The sequence below is a fragment of the Pristis pectinata genome, chromosome 27, assembly GCF_009764475.1.
Source record: "Pristis pectinata isolate sPriPec2 chromosome 27, sPriPec2.1.pri, whole genome shotgun sequence".
In the NCBI taxonomy this organism is placed as follows: Eukaryota; Metazoa; Chordata; class Chondrichthyes; order Rhinopristiformes; family Pristidae; genus Pristis; species Pristis pectinata.
Window position 1 is genome coordinate 4,871,680 of NC_067431.1, and position 14,798 is coordinate 4,886,477.

Sequence of the window (14,798 nt, forward strand, 5' to 3'; positions counted from 1 at the left end):
GAGAGTGGGGGAGAGAGAGAGAGAGTGGGGGAGAGAGAGAGAGTGGGGGAGAGGGAGAGAGAGTGGGGGAGAGGGAGAGAGAGTGGGGGAGAGGGAGAGAGAGTGGGGGAGAGGGAGAGAGTGGGGGAATGAGAGGGACAGTGGGAGAGGGAGATACGATAAAAGAGAGAGACACGAGAGACAAAGTGGGAAAGAGATGGCAATAGACAGAAGAAGGGCTGACAACGGGAGAGAGGAAGAGAGAAGGGGACAGTGAAGATCGTGGGGTCGGGAGACAACAGATAGACAAGGAGGGAGAGAGTAAGAGAGGGAGAGGGGGATGGTCACCACCATGGGAACCCAGAACCCCTGTCTAGTAAGAAAGGCACTGAGTCAGCACTTCAACAAGCTGGTGGGCTTTGGCACACTTCTGCCTACCTGGTTTCCAATTCATGGTTATCACTCAGCAAACTGTTCACAGGAATCACATTGTCATGTCTTCACTTCCGTGTCATGGCAGCTTGACCCTAGGAAAGTTAGAGGATTTTGTTTTAGAAACAGAATTGCAGATGGTTACAGCACAGAAGGAAACCATTTGGCAGGTCGAGTTTGTATTAGGTCCATGCAAGAGCTGTCCAGCCAATGACAGGCCCTCTCCCACCCCTTCCCCACAACCCTGCAGTTCCCTTGTGTATGCGCCAATGGAATTTGCTTTCATTATTTATCCTTGTAGTGCTCTCCAGACCAGAACCATTCGCTATGTAAAAATATCTTTTTGCATGTCGCTTTTAGTCCTGCCAATCACCTCCTGCCTCTGATCCCTGATTCTTGTCCCTGCGGCCAATGGGAACAGTTTCTCCCAATCTACCCTGTCTATAGTCTTCATGATCTTAAATATCGGATCCCCTCACAACCTTCTCCCTTCCAGGGAGAACCACACTCCCAGCTTCTTCAGTCTGTCCATGGAACTACAGCCCCTGAACCTTGGAATCACTTTGATAAATCTCTTCTGCATGTCTCCAAAGCCTTCACATCTTTCAGAAAGAGTGGGGCCCAGAATGGGTCACATTACTTCAGCTGTGACTAAGCCAGTGTTTAATAAATGTTCATCATTGGCTTCCTAGCTCTTGTATATGCCTTTAGTTAAAGAACCCAGGAACTTGTCTGTTTTTTGATCACCTTTTCAACCTGCACTGCTCCCTTTCAACAAACTACGCACACATATCCCTCGATCTCTCTGCTCTTTTACTCCACTTAGAATCACATCCTCTAGCTTACATTGGCTCTTCACATTCTGCCTCCCAAAATGTGACACCTCACATTTCTCAGCCTTACATTTCATCTGCCGCCTATCTGCCCGACCACTGGCCTGGCTACATCATTATGAAAGCAGCTACCACCCTCCTCACTGTCCAATGCACCTCCACATTTTATGTCATCTGCAAATTTGTGCACCTGTTCAACATATTTATTAAGAGATGTAATACAGTGACCCCAGTACCAACCTCTGGGGAACTTCACTGTACACTTCCCTCCAGTTTAATAACTAACCCACTGCTTTTAATATGACTCAGCTAAGTTTCTGTTCTGTGGCCTTCAATTCTGATAACAAGTCTATTATATGGCACCTTACAAAATGCCTTTTGGAAGTCCATCTACACCACAACAGCGGTTCTCTCATCAACCTCCTCTGTTGCTTTATAAAGTGAATTAGACAATTTTTCTTGCCAAAATCTGATGCTTTCTACAATAATTGAAAATTGAACTTTCTCATCACTGATTTGTTGATTTGTTCACAGGTACCATTAACCTTCCCTTATTGAGCTTTCTCAAAACCCTTTATAATTTTGATAAATACTCTTTGATTTCATCAACTTCAGTCAAAATTGTCCTGAAATCACAAGAATTTTCTCATAATAGCACCGACTTATTACTGATCCAGGAAAGTGGACAGACAGACTGAGGAACATAAAGGAACAGGAGAGAGAGGGCCTAGTTCTGCAGCAGAGTGAGAGAGAGGCATCTGTTGGAAAATGTGCACAGGAAAGTAAATTTGAATGAGATCACCTCTCCTTCTAAACTCAGGAGATTACAGGCTCCATCTGTTTAATCTCTCCTCCTATAACAAGTTCCTCCATCAATCTATGGAACCTTTGCTACACTCCTTCCATCACAAGTATATCCTTCCTCTGATAGGAAAACCAGACCCGTGTGATCTTACCATGGCCCTATGTAATTGTGGCAAAGTCTACTCTTGTACTCAGATGCTTTTCCAATAAAGGCACTTGTAACATCAAGTGCCTCCCTAACTGCTTGCTGTACCTGCACATTAACTTTCAGTGATCCGTGTAGAACATCTAGGTCCCTTGGAACAAAAACCCTTATTAACCTTTCACTATTTTAAAAATGCAGCACTTTTATTTCTACTTCACATTTTCCCACAGTACGTTCTCCCTATGTCCTCACTTACTCACTTAATCTGTCCACATCCCCGCCCCTACCTCCCCCCCAAGGTTCCTTTGTATTATCACTCTCTATTGCCTCCATTAACGCATCAACCACTACTTATCCCCATGACAACCCTGGCCTCACCCTATCACAGATCTTCCCTTTGGCCTACATAACCATCCTCCATCTTCTCTGCAACACAGAACTAACTTACTTTTCTCTTTCTTTTAGGAAAAGCCATTGACCTGAAACCCTGTTTCTCTTTCCACGGATGGTGCCTGACCTGCTGAGTGTTTCCAGCTAACTCTGAAACTTTAGGGAACTGGGAGATTAACAGTGACCTGCATCCCATCAGTACTTCTCACCTTCTACCACACAACCGCTTGTTTATAATTTATCTACAGGGAAGCAGAACATTACTTCAAACAGAAAACTGTCAGGTGGGTTTGCCATATTGAACAGCTTTCCTTCAGCCTCCCAATGTTTAAACCCTTATTGGAAGCTTCGCTCTCTAAGAGCCTATTACTCACTTCAGGGAGGAATGGTCAGCGAGCAGAACCAGTAACCAAGTAATCCACATGCACCCTTGAAGTTCATTGTTTGCCGACTCCCCAGCTTCCCATTTGACGTGAGTTGAGCTCTGTCACCCAGACTACTTTCAGCTCCAGAACAAATCCACACCATACATTAACATCAAAGAAACTGAGTAAAGGCATTATCTGTAGTGACACTGAGATATTGAAGGCTATGGTCAAAGTCAAAACTGGTCCTTGATGGGACAAGCATCAGGAATCCTTACTATGTTCCACCAGTACCTCATTTGAGTACTTAACAGATCAGGGATCTTCCTAAATAAACTGGAGTCCCAGACAGAAGGAAGAATGCTCAAGGGTGAGGAAACTCAATTTTCAATACATCAAAGAAAAGTTAAAAGTGAGTTATCTGACCCACAATATGAAATGGATCATGACTTGTGGTTTCATGTTATAATCTGTTTTAATACAGTTCCCTTTCCAAATATTTCCTGGCAAGTTAAGTCTCTCAGTGATGTTATCAAGTTGATGAAACATGATCAGATGGAAGGTGCCAATGTTGCAGTTGACTGGAACAAATGCACTGAATCAGTCAGTCAGTAAATAGGCTGGGATGGCCTAATATGTTCAATTCAGCCAAGTGCTTTCCTGATTCCCACTGATCCAGATCAGCTGAAGTGTCCAGTCTTCCCACGGACTGCTTGGCAGTGAAGCCGATTCCTTAGCAGCTGGGATTTTCATGTCAGCGGTTCCTTCCACTGCCAGCAATTCAGACTTTGGACTGCTAAATGGTGGGATGCCTCTGACCAAGTCAGACCCCAGGACCGAATCAGTTTGGGACTCTGTGGTAGAAAGGGAAGGGGAAGTGTAGAACTTCCAGTGGAGGTAATTTATTGCTAAGTATCACCCAAAGAACTGTATTGTATATAAATGACCTTATTGTCTACCTGCAATGCACTTCCTCTGTAGCTGCGACACTTTACTCTGTATTCTGTTATTGTTTTTACCCTGTACTACCTCAGTGCACTGTGTAATGAATTGATCTGTACAAACGGTATGCACTTCACTGTACCTCAGTACAAGTGACAATAATAAACCAATTCCAATGCCAAGTGTACCCTTATGGACCAACTGTAGTATGTGGTATGATATTTGATACATCATTTTACCAAACACCACCATGCGTTAGAAACATAGAAAACCTACAGCACAATTCAGGCCTTTTGGCCCACGAAGCTGTGCTGAACATGTCCCTACCTTACAAATTACTAGGCTTACCCATAGCCCACTATTTTTCTCAGCTCCATGTACCTATCCAAAAGTCTCTTAAAAGACCCTATCGTATCCGCCTCCACCACCGTTGCCGGCAGCCCATTCCACACACTCACCACTCTCTGAGTAAAAAACTTACCCCTGACATCTCCTCCATACCTACTCCCCAGCACCTTAAACCTGTGTCCTCTTGTGGTAACCATTTCAGCCCTGGGGAAAAGCCTCTGACTATCCACACGATCAATGCCTCTCATCATCTTATACACCTCTATCAGGTCCCCCCTCATCCTCCGTCGCTCCAAGGAGAAAAGGTCAAGTTCCCTCAACCTGCTTTCATAAGGCATGCTCCCCAGTCCAGGCAGCATCCTTGTAAGTCTCCTCTGCACCCTTTCTATGGCTTCCACATTCTTCCTGTAGTGAGGCGACCAGAACTGAGCACAGTACTCAAAGTGGGTCCGATACAGCTGCAACATTACCTCTCGGCTCCTAATTCAATTCCACAATTGATGAAGGACAATACACCATATGCCTTCTTAACCACAGAGTCAACCTGTGCAGCTGCTTTGAGCGTCCTATGGACTCGGAACCCAAGATCCTTCTGATCCTCCACACTGCCAAGAGTCTTACCATTAATACTATATTCTGCCATCATACTTGACCTACTAAAATGAACCACTTCACACTTATCTGGGTTGAACTCCATCTTCCACTTCTCAGCCCAGTTTTGCATTCTATCTATGTCCCGCTGTAACCTCTGAAAGACCTCCATATTATCCACAACACCTCCAACCTTTGTGTCATCTGCAAACTTGCTAACCCATCCCTCCACTTCCTCATCCAGGTCGTTTATAAAAATCACAAGGAGTAACGGTCCCAGAACAGATCCCTGAGGTACACCACTGGTCACTGACGTCCATGCAGAATATGACCCTTCAACAACCACTCTTTGCCTCTGTGGGCAGCTAGTTCTGGATCCACAAAGCAATGTCCCCTTGGATCCCATGCCTCCTTGCATGGGGTACCTTATCAAATGCCTTGCTGAAATCCATATACACTACATCTACTGCTCTCCCTTCATCGATGCGCTTAGTCACATCCTCAAAAAATTCAATCAAGCTCGTAAGGCAGGACCTGCCCTTGAGAAAGCTATGCTGACTATTCCTAATCATTTTATACCTCTCCAAATGTTCATAAATCCTGCCCCTCAGGATCTTCTCCATCAGCTTACCAACCACAGGTCTATAATTCCCTGGGCTATCTCTACTCCCTTTCGTGAATAAGGGAACAACATCCGCAACCCTTCAATCCTCCAAAACCTCTTCCGTCTCCATTGATGATGCAAAGATCATTGTCAGAGGCTCTGCAATCTCCTCCCTCGCCTCCCACAGCAGCCTGGGGTACATCTCATCTGGTCCCGGCGACTTATCCAACTTGATGCTTTCCAAAAGTTCCAGCACCTCCTCTTTCTTAATATCTACATGCTCAAGCTTTTCAGCCTGCTGCAAGTCCTCACTACAATCACCCAGGTCGTTTTCCATAGTGAATACCGATGTAAAGTATTCATTAAGTACCTCTGCTATTTCTTCCAGATCCATACACACTTTCCCACTGTTGCACTTGATAGGCCCTATTCTTTCACGATTTATCCTCTTGCTCTTCACATACTTGTAGAACGCCTTGGGGTTTTCCTTAATCCTGCCCGCCAAGGCCTTCTCATGTCCCCCTCTGGCTCTCCTAATTTCCTTCTTAAGCTCCTTCCTGTTAACCTTACACTCTTCCAGATCTCTAACATTACCTAGCTCTCTGAACCTTTTGTAAGCTTTTCTTTTTCCTTTTGACTAGATTTATTATAGCCTTTGTACACCACGGTTCCTGTATCCTATCGTAACTTCCCTGTCTCATTGGAACATGCCTCTGCAGAACTCTCCACACAAATATCCCCTGAATATTTGCCACATAGAGCTTACTGCCTTCAATAAAGGATGCCCAACCAATAACCTGACTTCTGTTTTCTGCCTCAGCAAGCAGTAGTAAGGCCCTGTTGACACTACAGTGGTGTCAAGTCTGGGACATTGTTGCTCGAGAGGGTAGCAGGACAGTGATCCAGTGTGAGGGAAACAGAGAATGGGATTCTCTGGCTCGAGCTGTGCTGAGGGCAGGCAGTATGTTAGGGATTATTCTGGAGGTATGAAATTATGGATGGCATAATTATGGATTAATTAAAATGAGAACCAGTCTTCAGGAAATAAAACCTGTTCACAATTTAACTTCAACTGATACATTAAGGCTATTGAAACCAATCACTGGGTGTGGGACATTCTGATTCTATACCATTTAAACTACAAAGGGGAAGACAATATATGAATGTTCATGTTAATTGGCGCTCATTGAAAACTTCAGGATGAGATCAGGGAAGGCACTAAGTGGTCATCTCATATATTAACACATAAAGGCATATCCTTGCCACTTAATGCACCGTTCAGGACAGGTCTGTTTTGTCACTTAATTTTTTTTAATTTAAATTTTTTTTTATTTACAGCGTGGTAACAGGCCCTTCCGGCCCAATGAGTCCGCGCTGCCCATTTTAAGCCCCCAAATTAACCTACCCGTATGTCTTTTAGAATGTGGGAGGAAACCGGAGCACCCAGAGGAAACCCACGCAGACATGGGAGAACACACAAACTCCTTACAGACAGCGACGGGAATCGAAACCCGATCGCTGGCGCTGTAATAATGTCGCGCTAACCACTACACTACCGTGCCGCCCTTTTCTGACTAGTTGCATATTCCGGAAGCCATCCCTCAACACTAACAAAAAAGGGTATTATTTTGGATGTTTGAAGCTTTCAGAACAGATACTAGTATTGAATATTCAAAGAGGTTCTGCTAGTTGGGAAGCGCCGCCATTGTAAATATGTAACTCTGTAAAGTTACCTGACTATATTCAACATTTTAAAGTAGGTGATTATAGCCATTGAAACTGTAGTTAATCGTTTATTTATCTTTGTGTTTCAACAGTATAAAACATTGTGTCAGGAGAGTGAGATGCTCTTAGACTCTCTCCAGAAGATCTGCTGTGTGAATAAAGATTTCTACATCTCCCAGTTGCAGTTCCGTGTGGCTCAATTTAGTCAGTCACAACACAGTGGATGGAGCAGACCTCATATTTCCTTATAGCAGGAATGGAGACTGTTCAGCCCATTGAGTCTGTGCTGGCTCTCACAGCAATCCTTTCTATCCTGTTCTCCCTATTTTCCTGTAACCCGTTCTCCCTCAAACAGCCATCAACCCCATCGCTCAGGACCCTCACCATCTGGGACATGCCCTCTTCCCTTTGCTACCATTGGGGAGGAGGTACAGGAGCCTGAAGACCCACACTTGACGATTTAGGGACAGCTTCTTCCCCTCTGCTATCAGATTTCTGAACCGCCCATGACCTACCTACCTCATTATTCCTTTTTTTTGCACTATTTATTTATTATTGTAATTTATAGTGATTTTTACGTCCTTGCACTGCACTGCTGCCGCAAAACAACAAATTTCACATCATAGAAGTCAGTGATAATAAACCTGACTGATTCCTCTCTGACCCCAGTACCTGCTACCTACACACTAGGAACAACTTACAGTGGCCAATTAACCTACCAACAAGTCTTTGGCATGTGGGAGCAAACAGGAGCACCCGGAGGAAACCCACGCAACAGAGAGAGAACATGCAAACTCCACGTAGATAACACCCAAGGTCAGGATTGAACCCAGGTCGCTGGAGCTGAAGTAGCAGCACTATCTGCTGCACCACTGTGCCATCAGGAGATCTATGCGGACTCAATCCTCCCCTCTGTAAATGGAGTGAAGATGCTCTTGACAGCGCATGATATTGTCAAGATTCCAGAGCAGAGAAAGATGTCAAACAGAAGAAAAGGAAGACACATTTTGTTGCAAGTGATTGGGCTAGAAAACAGATGAGACATTGGCAAGTCCATCAGTACAACAAACCTCAGAGGAGGTGCCATAGGAGGATGCAGGGACAAGCCTGAAGAGGCATTTTAATCAGACGCCATCAAAGATTTGAGAGCTACAAGTTTGGTAAGTGCAGCCAGGGTCCAGACAAAACAGGTGGTGAACACACAGTCACATCAAAGACACTAGCAAAGAGGTTAGACACCCAGACGCACCAGTGGGCTTGGGCATGGACGGGATAGAGTCACTCAGAATGAGGGACTGGGTATTTTAAAGAATCACTGCCAGTGGCACTGAGGAGACAGGAACCATTCCAGGGGCCACTCGCTCTGTCCGAAGAGACTGCTGGTCAGGTGGACTTTGGAAGCACCAAGGATTCTGCAGCTGGTGGACACTGGAGACCAGGGATACAGTCTGCAGCCCGAGTGGGAGAGCTGTAGAAAACTGTAGATCAATGGCTCCTGTCCAACAACTAGGATGATGAGAGAAGTTCCAGCCCAGGGTGAGAGCACAGTGAGTACAGGTGGCTCTCCTCACGTGAGTGGTTGTAGTACCCAAGCTACAGGCAGTGATGCACTGACTCCACCACAGGTGGAATGTGTCAACAGTCCTTCTGACCAGAAGGCAAAGCTCAGGCTGTATGGAGTTGCAGGATAACAGCTGTGCCATTGCAAGAGATCACAAATAAGGTGGAAACCAAAAGGCTCAGCATGAGGTACGGTAAAAAGATGATACCAATTGTGTCTGGCATGGAGAAGAGGAGTGGGCAGGTTACAGGGAGACAGTATCTACAAGACTTGTGGTTTACAGAATTACTGCACAGATTGAATCAACAGCAAATTGAGTTGGATGCCTTGAGCATTACAATGCAGCGACTGTTTTAAAACTATGAAGATCCTATGCAGGATGTCACAGCAAATCTTACCAACGTCACCCCAATACAGTGTAGCCGGAGTGTGACCAGAAGGATTGAAAACAGTCATGGCAGAGTTGAAAGTCCTGCAGACCATCCAGGAACAGGGGCCCATGGATGACTTTGTGACAACAGAAGGGAGAGCAAGTAAAAGGAAAGGTCATGTGGCTGGAGTTGATGTCTGATGCCAGATGGTGTGAGAGTGGACGCAACCAAATTAGAGACCTCTGTCACTGAGTTTATGGTATCCAGTAATGTACCAACTATGGTGTATAACTGTAACTATATCTTGAATGCATTTTTGGGAGTCAGCATTGTTGAACCATTGGTAAAATAAGATTTCTTTATTAGTCACGTACATCAAAACACACAGTGAAATGCATCTTTTTGCGTAGAGTGCTCTGGGGGCAGCCCGCAAGTGTCGCCACACTTCCTGCGCCAACATAGCATGCCCACAGCTTCATAACCCGTAGGTCTTTGGAATGTGGGAGGAAACCGGAGCACCCGGAGGAAACCCACGCTGACAGGGGCAGAACGTACAAACTCCTTACAGACAGCAGCTGGAATTGAACCCGGGTGGCTGGCGCTGTAATAGGTTTACACTAACTATTACACTACTGTGCTGCCCCCACATTGCTGGAGTAAGATGAAATACTCTCCAGCGCCATGTTCCTGCACTATCCCATAATCACTTGACGCCCTTAATATCCAGAAATCTATCAATCTGTGCTTTGAATGAACTCAGTGACCAAGTCTCTGCAGCCCTCCAGGGAAGAGACTTCAAAGGTTCACCATCCTCTGAGTGAAGAAACTTCTCCTCAGCTCAGTCTTAAACAACAGACTCCTTGTTCTCAGACTGTGGCCAGGGGAAACATCGCTCCAAGGCGAGTGCATCCTTCCTCAGAGAAGGAGACCAAACCAGTACACAGTACACCAGGTGTGCTCCCACCGAGGCCTATTCCGAGGAGACAAATAAATTACACCCCCTACATGGGTCAAAAAAAACAAGCTTTATACATATGTGCAAAAAAAATGAAATACACGGCAAATTGAAAGCTGGAGTTCGTGCAGAAATACAAAACTACAAAAAGAGCATGATCCAGCTGGAAATACAAACTGTAAATTGGGTGTTTTCCATTTAAATAGTTTATCACAAGCACAGTAATAAATGTACTAAAACTGAAAAGGAACAGAATCAACACTCCAATAAGTATTTAAGCCAAGCTAACACTGACGCACAAAAACACTGCAATAAATTGAAGGGATTGCATTTTCTGATATCTGCAAAGCACCACAATCGGATACTTCAATAAGTTGAGCATGTCAGATCTCTGCTTTTGACTCATCCAATGACTTGGCAAAATTGTTATCTGTCAACTTTTAAAACAGTAAAGTCCCCGTGAACTTAAAGTTATGAAAATAAAAGAGAGTTTCTTTTTTAAAAAAACTATAAAATGTTCACATATGCTGCAAGGGACCTACAACAGATAGATTGACTTAACTTCTTATTGAAAACAACAACCTTCTTCAAGTGAACAGAAAATGCTGGAAACACTAGGCCGCTGCGGAGAGAATAACAGAGTTAATGTTTCAAGTCAAGGACTCTTCATCTCAGCAAAGGATTTTGGACCCGGAAGATTAACTCTGTTTCTCTTTTACAGATGATCTGCTGAGTGTTTCCAACTTTTTGTTAGATTTTAGATTTCCAGCATCTACAGTTCCCACCCCCCATCACCCCCCCCCCCCCAATCTCCTTTTCCCCAGTTAAGCCTCAGTGTAACAGAGGCAGAATTGTACGGCACAGAAACAGGCCCTTCAGCCCTTTACATCCATGCCAACCCTTTTCTCATCTACACCAATGCCATTTGCCTACACTAGTTCCACATCCTTCTGTGCCTTACCTATTCGAGTGCCTGTCTCAATGTCTTTGAAAAGTAGTGATTATATCTGACTGCACCATCTCCTCTGGCAGCAAGTTCCAGACATCAACCATACTGTGTAAAAAAAACTTTCTTCTCAAATCGCTTTAAAAACCCCTTCTTCTCACCTTAAACCCGTACCCTCTTGTTTAATACCCCTACTACTGGAAAATGTTCCTGACCACCTTCCCTATCTCTGCCTGTTATAATTTTATACACCTCTATCAGGTCATCCCTCAGCCTCCTTCACTCCAGAGAAAACAAGCCCGGCCTATCCAGTCTCTCCCCATAACCAAAGTCCTCCAATGCAGGCAACATTCTGGTGAATGTCCTCTGCACTCTCTCCAGTGCAGCCAAAGTAAGGATGTGTTGATGAGGCTCTATGGGGCACTCATGGTGAGACCTCCTTTGAAATACTGTGTGCAGTTTTGGGCCCCTTATCTTAGAAAGGATGTACTGATGTTGGAGAGGGTTCAGAGAAGATTTACGAAGATGATTCCCGGAAAGAAAGGGCTTACATATGAGGAGTGTTTGTCGGCTCTTGGACTGTATTCATTGGAATACAGAAGAATGAGAGGGGACCTCATAGAAATATTTCGAATGTTGAAAGGACTGGACAGAGTAGATGTGGCTAAGTTGTTTCCTATGGTGGGTGAGTCCAGGACAAGAGGGCACAGTCTTAGAATTAGAGGGTACCCATTTAGAACAGAGCTGCAGGGAAATTTCTTTAGCCAGAGGGTCGTGGACTTATGGAATTTGTTGCCACGTACAGCAATGGAGGCCCGATCATTGGGGGTGTTTAAGGCGGAGATTGATAGGTATCTAATTAGTCAGGGTATCAAGGGATATGGGGAAAAGGCCAGGAATTGGGGCTAGATGGGAGAATAGTTTAGCTCATGGTGAAGTGGCAGAGCAGACTCGATGGGCTGAATGGCCTACTTCTGCTCCTTTGTCTTTGTCTTGTGATCTTTCCCATAGTGTGCCGACCAGAACTGTGCACAATATCCCAAGTGTGGTCTAACCAGTGTTTTGTAAATTTGCATCATGTCCCAACTCTTATGTTCTATGCCCCAACCAATGAAGGCAAGCATGCCATATGCCTTCTTCACTACCCTGTCCACCTGTGTTGTCACTTTCAGGGAACTGTGGACTTGAACCCCAAGGTCCCTCTGCTCTTCAACATCCCTTGGTGCCCTACCATTTACTCCATATGTCTTACCTCTATTTGACTTCCCAAAATGCAACACCTCATACTTGCTGGAATTTAGTTCCACCTACTGACTTTCCACTTGAGCTATATCCTACCACAGCCAAAAACAACCTTCCTCGGTGGCTCCCATGTGCCTTAACCGTCTGGACCATGCAAGATCCTGTCAAATGACTTACGAAAGTGCATACAGACAAAATCTACCACCCTGGCTTCATCAATCTTCTTAGTTACCTCCTCAAAAAAAAAACTCAAGTGAGGCAGGTTTGACCAGCCTCTGCATTTCCAAATGTACATGAATCTTATCCCTTAGGAGTTTTCTCAATATTTGAGTTATCACTATGCCAAGTACTGTCTCGAGCTGAAAGTCTTGCAAGGAAGTGAGAAATCTGCCACATTCACTGCCTGCTCTCATCACAGCTGCACCCAGAGAATCCTGTTCTCTGTCCCCCTCACATTGATCACTGTTATAATTTTATACACCTCTATCAGGTCACTCGTCAGCCTCCTTCGCTCCAGAAAAACAAGCCCAACCTATCCAATCTCTCCCCATAACCAAAATCCTCCAATCCAGGCAACATTCTGGTGAACCTCCTCTGCACCCTCTCCAGTGCAGCCACATCTTTCTCTCAAGCAACAATAGCCCAAACTTGACACCAATGTTGTGTCAACAGAGGTCAAGTTATCAATCAGGCACCCTTTATCAAAGCTAGTAACTTCCCAAATCAGGACCAAGCCCTAAAGACTATACTTTTTAATTATCCCATTTTTAAAATATACAGGAGTAAGTTGTCTATATATTTGCTGCACATAAGTTAGAGGAGGATTAGAGTTTGGACAATAATCTTTAAAATGGAACCTGGTGACATATGGAAGACGAAAAGGTAAAAGGCAGCAGCATTAAAGCCATGAAGTTAGTAAAGGGTAAGACACACTAATGTAACAGGTAGTGATACCACCTCAGTGCTCCAGCGGCCCAGGCCGGATCATCACCCCTGTCATTGTCTGTGTGGAGACGGCACATTCTCCCCGTGACCATGCATTTTCCACCTACATCCCACAGGCATGCTGATTGGTGGGTTAATTGGCCACTGTAAATTACCCCAGTGCAGATGTGGGAGAATCAGAGGGAGTTAATGGGCTTGTCAACTAATAAATGAACAGGTTATTGGGAAATAAGTGGGTTGATGGGATTTCTCCAAGCATAGGCAAGATGGGCCCCTTCTATGGCAGAAAAAAAGAGTATATACCCTTAAGAGTAAGTGTGGGAAAACAGGCTGAAAGAAAGAAAGAGTAGAAAATCAAATCTATTTTCAATTGGCAACACATTAGACAGATGAAAGGCTTGTGGTAGATGTGCATTCTATAAATTTACAGAAAACATTCAGTAAGATTGCTCTTCGCCAGAATGACCTTGATGGACAGAATTATTGCTTCTATACAATGCTGTCCTCCAATTCTATATCTCAAGAAGCTTGTTGGAAAAGAAAATGCAGCAGGATGGTCCTCAGATTAGAAAAAAAAGGGTTGGTCATGGCTTGTTCATGCCTTAAGGCTTGGATCACTATGGCAATCGCAGCCTCTGCTCTCTCCTCTCTGACTTCTTTCACAAACCCATAACATTCATAAACAATATGAACTTGGGCATTGATAACAGAATCGCAATAGGTATGGTGGATAGTAGGGAACTTTTCCCCATGGCATTTGGAGCAGCGCAGTTGCACAGCTGGTAGGGACACGGCCTCACAGCAGCAATGACCCAGGTTCAATCCTGACCTCCAATGCTTTCAGTATGAAGTTTGCACATTCTCTGCATGGATTTCCTCCGGATGCTCCAGTTTCCCACCACGTCCCAATGACATGCAGGTTGGTAAGTTAATTGGCCCCTGGAAATTATCCCTCGTGTGTAGGTGCACGGTGGAATCGGTGGGGGGGGGGGGGGTAATGGATGAGAATATGGGGAGAATGAAAATGGGATTAATGTAGCATTAGTGTAACGGTTGATGGTTGGCATGAACTTGGTGAGCCAAATGGCCTGTTTCCATGCTGTATCTGACTCCATGGCAGAGGTGTCTAAGACCAGAGGGCATAGGTCTATGGTGAGAGCAAGACGTTTAGAGGGGATCTGAAATGCACAACCTGACAAGCTGCTGAAGGGAGGAATTCTCACAACATTTAAGAAGCATCTGGATGAGCACTGGTCTCACCGAGTGCTGGTAAATGGGATTAGTATAGACAGGTATTTGATTCACTGAAGAAATAACAAAAGTGGGCAAAAGGGCCTGTTTCCATGCTGTATGACTTTAAGGTCCGTAGAACGTAGAGGGAAATAATTATAATCATCTTATACAAAACTGATTAGACCACAGTTAATTCAAGTTGGGAACCCCTTTGCAGAAAGCCTATTAAAACTATAGAAAGAAAATGGTATCAATTCCCCCAACTGAGTGAAGATGGGGAAACTGCGTGACACTGGGAATATTTCTACTGTAGTCAGAGGACACGGAGGGAAAATTTATTATTTTTTTTAAAGTGATGAAGAGTTTGATTAAGAAGATCAATAACCT

General features: G+C 44.6%; 1 protein-coding gene across 6 annotated transcripts in view; it reads right to left on the minus strand.

Moving 5' to 3' along the window:
- The window catches only part of st3gal4 (ST3 beta-galactoside alpha-2,3-sialyltransferase 4), a 90,874-nt gene that overhangs the window by 43,306 nt on the left and 32,770 nt on the right, over positions 1-14,798 (minus strand). For all 6 annotated transcript variants that reach the window (XM_052039900.1, XM_052039897.1, XM_052039898.1 and 3 more), the window contains exon 2: positions 418-506. In XM_052039900.1, the coding sequence (XP_051895860.1) occupies positions 418-433 (16 nt within the window). In that variant the 5' untranslated portion in view covers positions 434-506. The remainder of the gene's footprint in view (positions 1-417; positions 507-14,798) is intronic.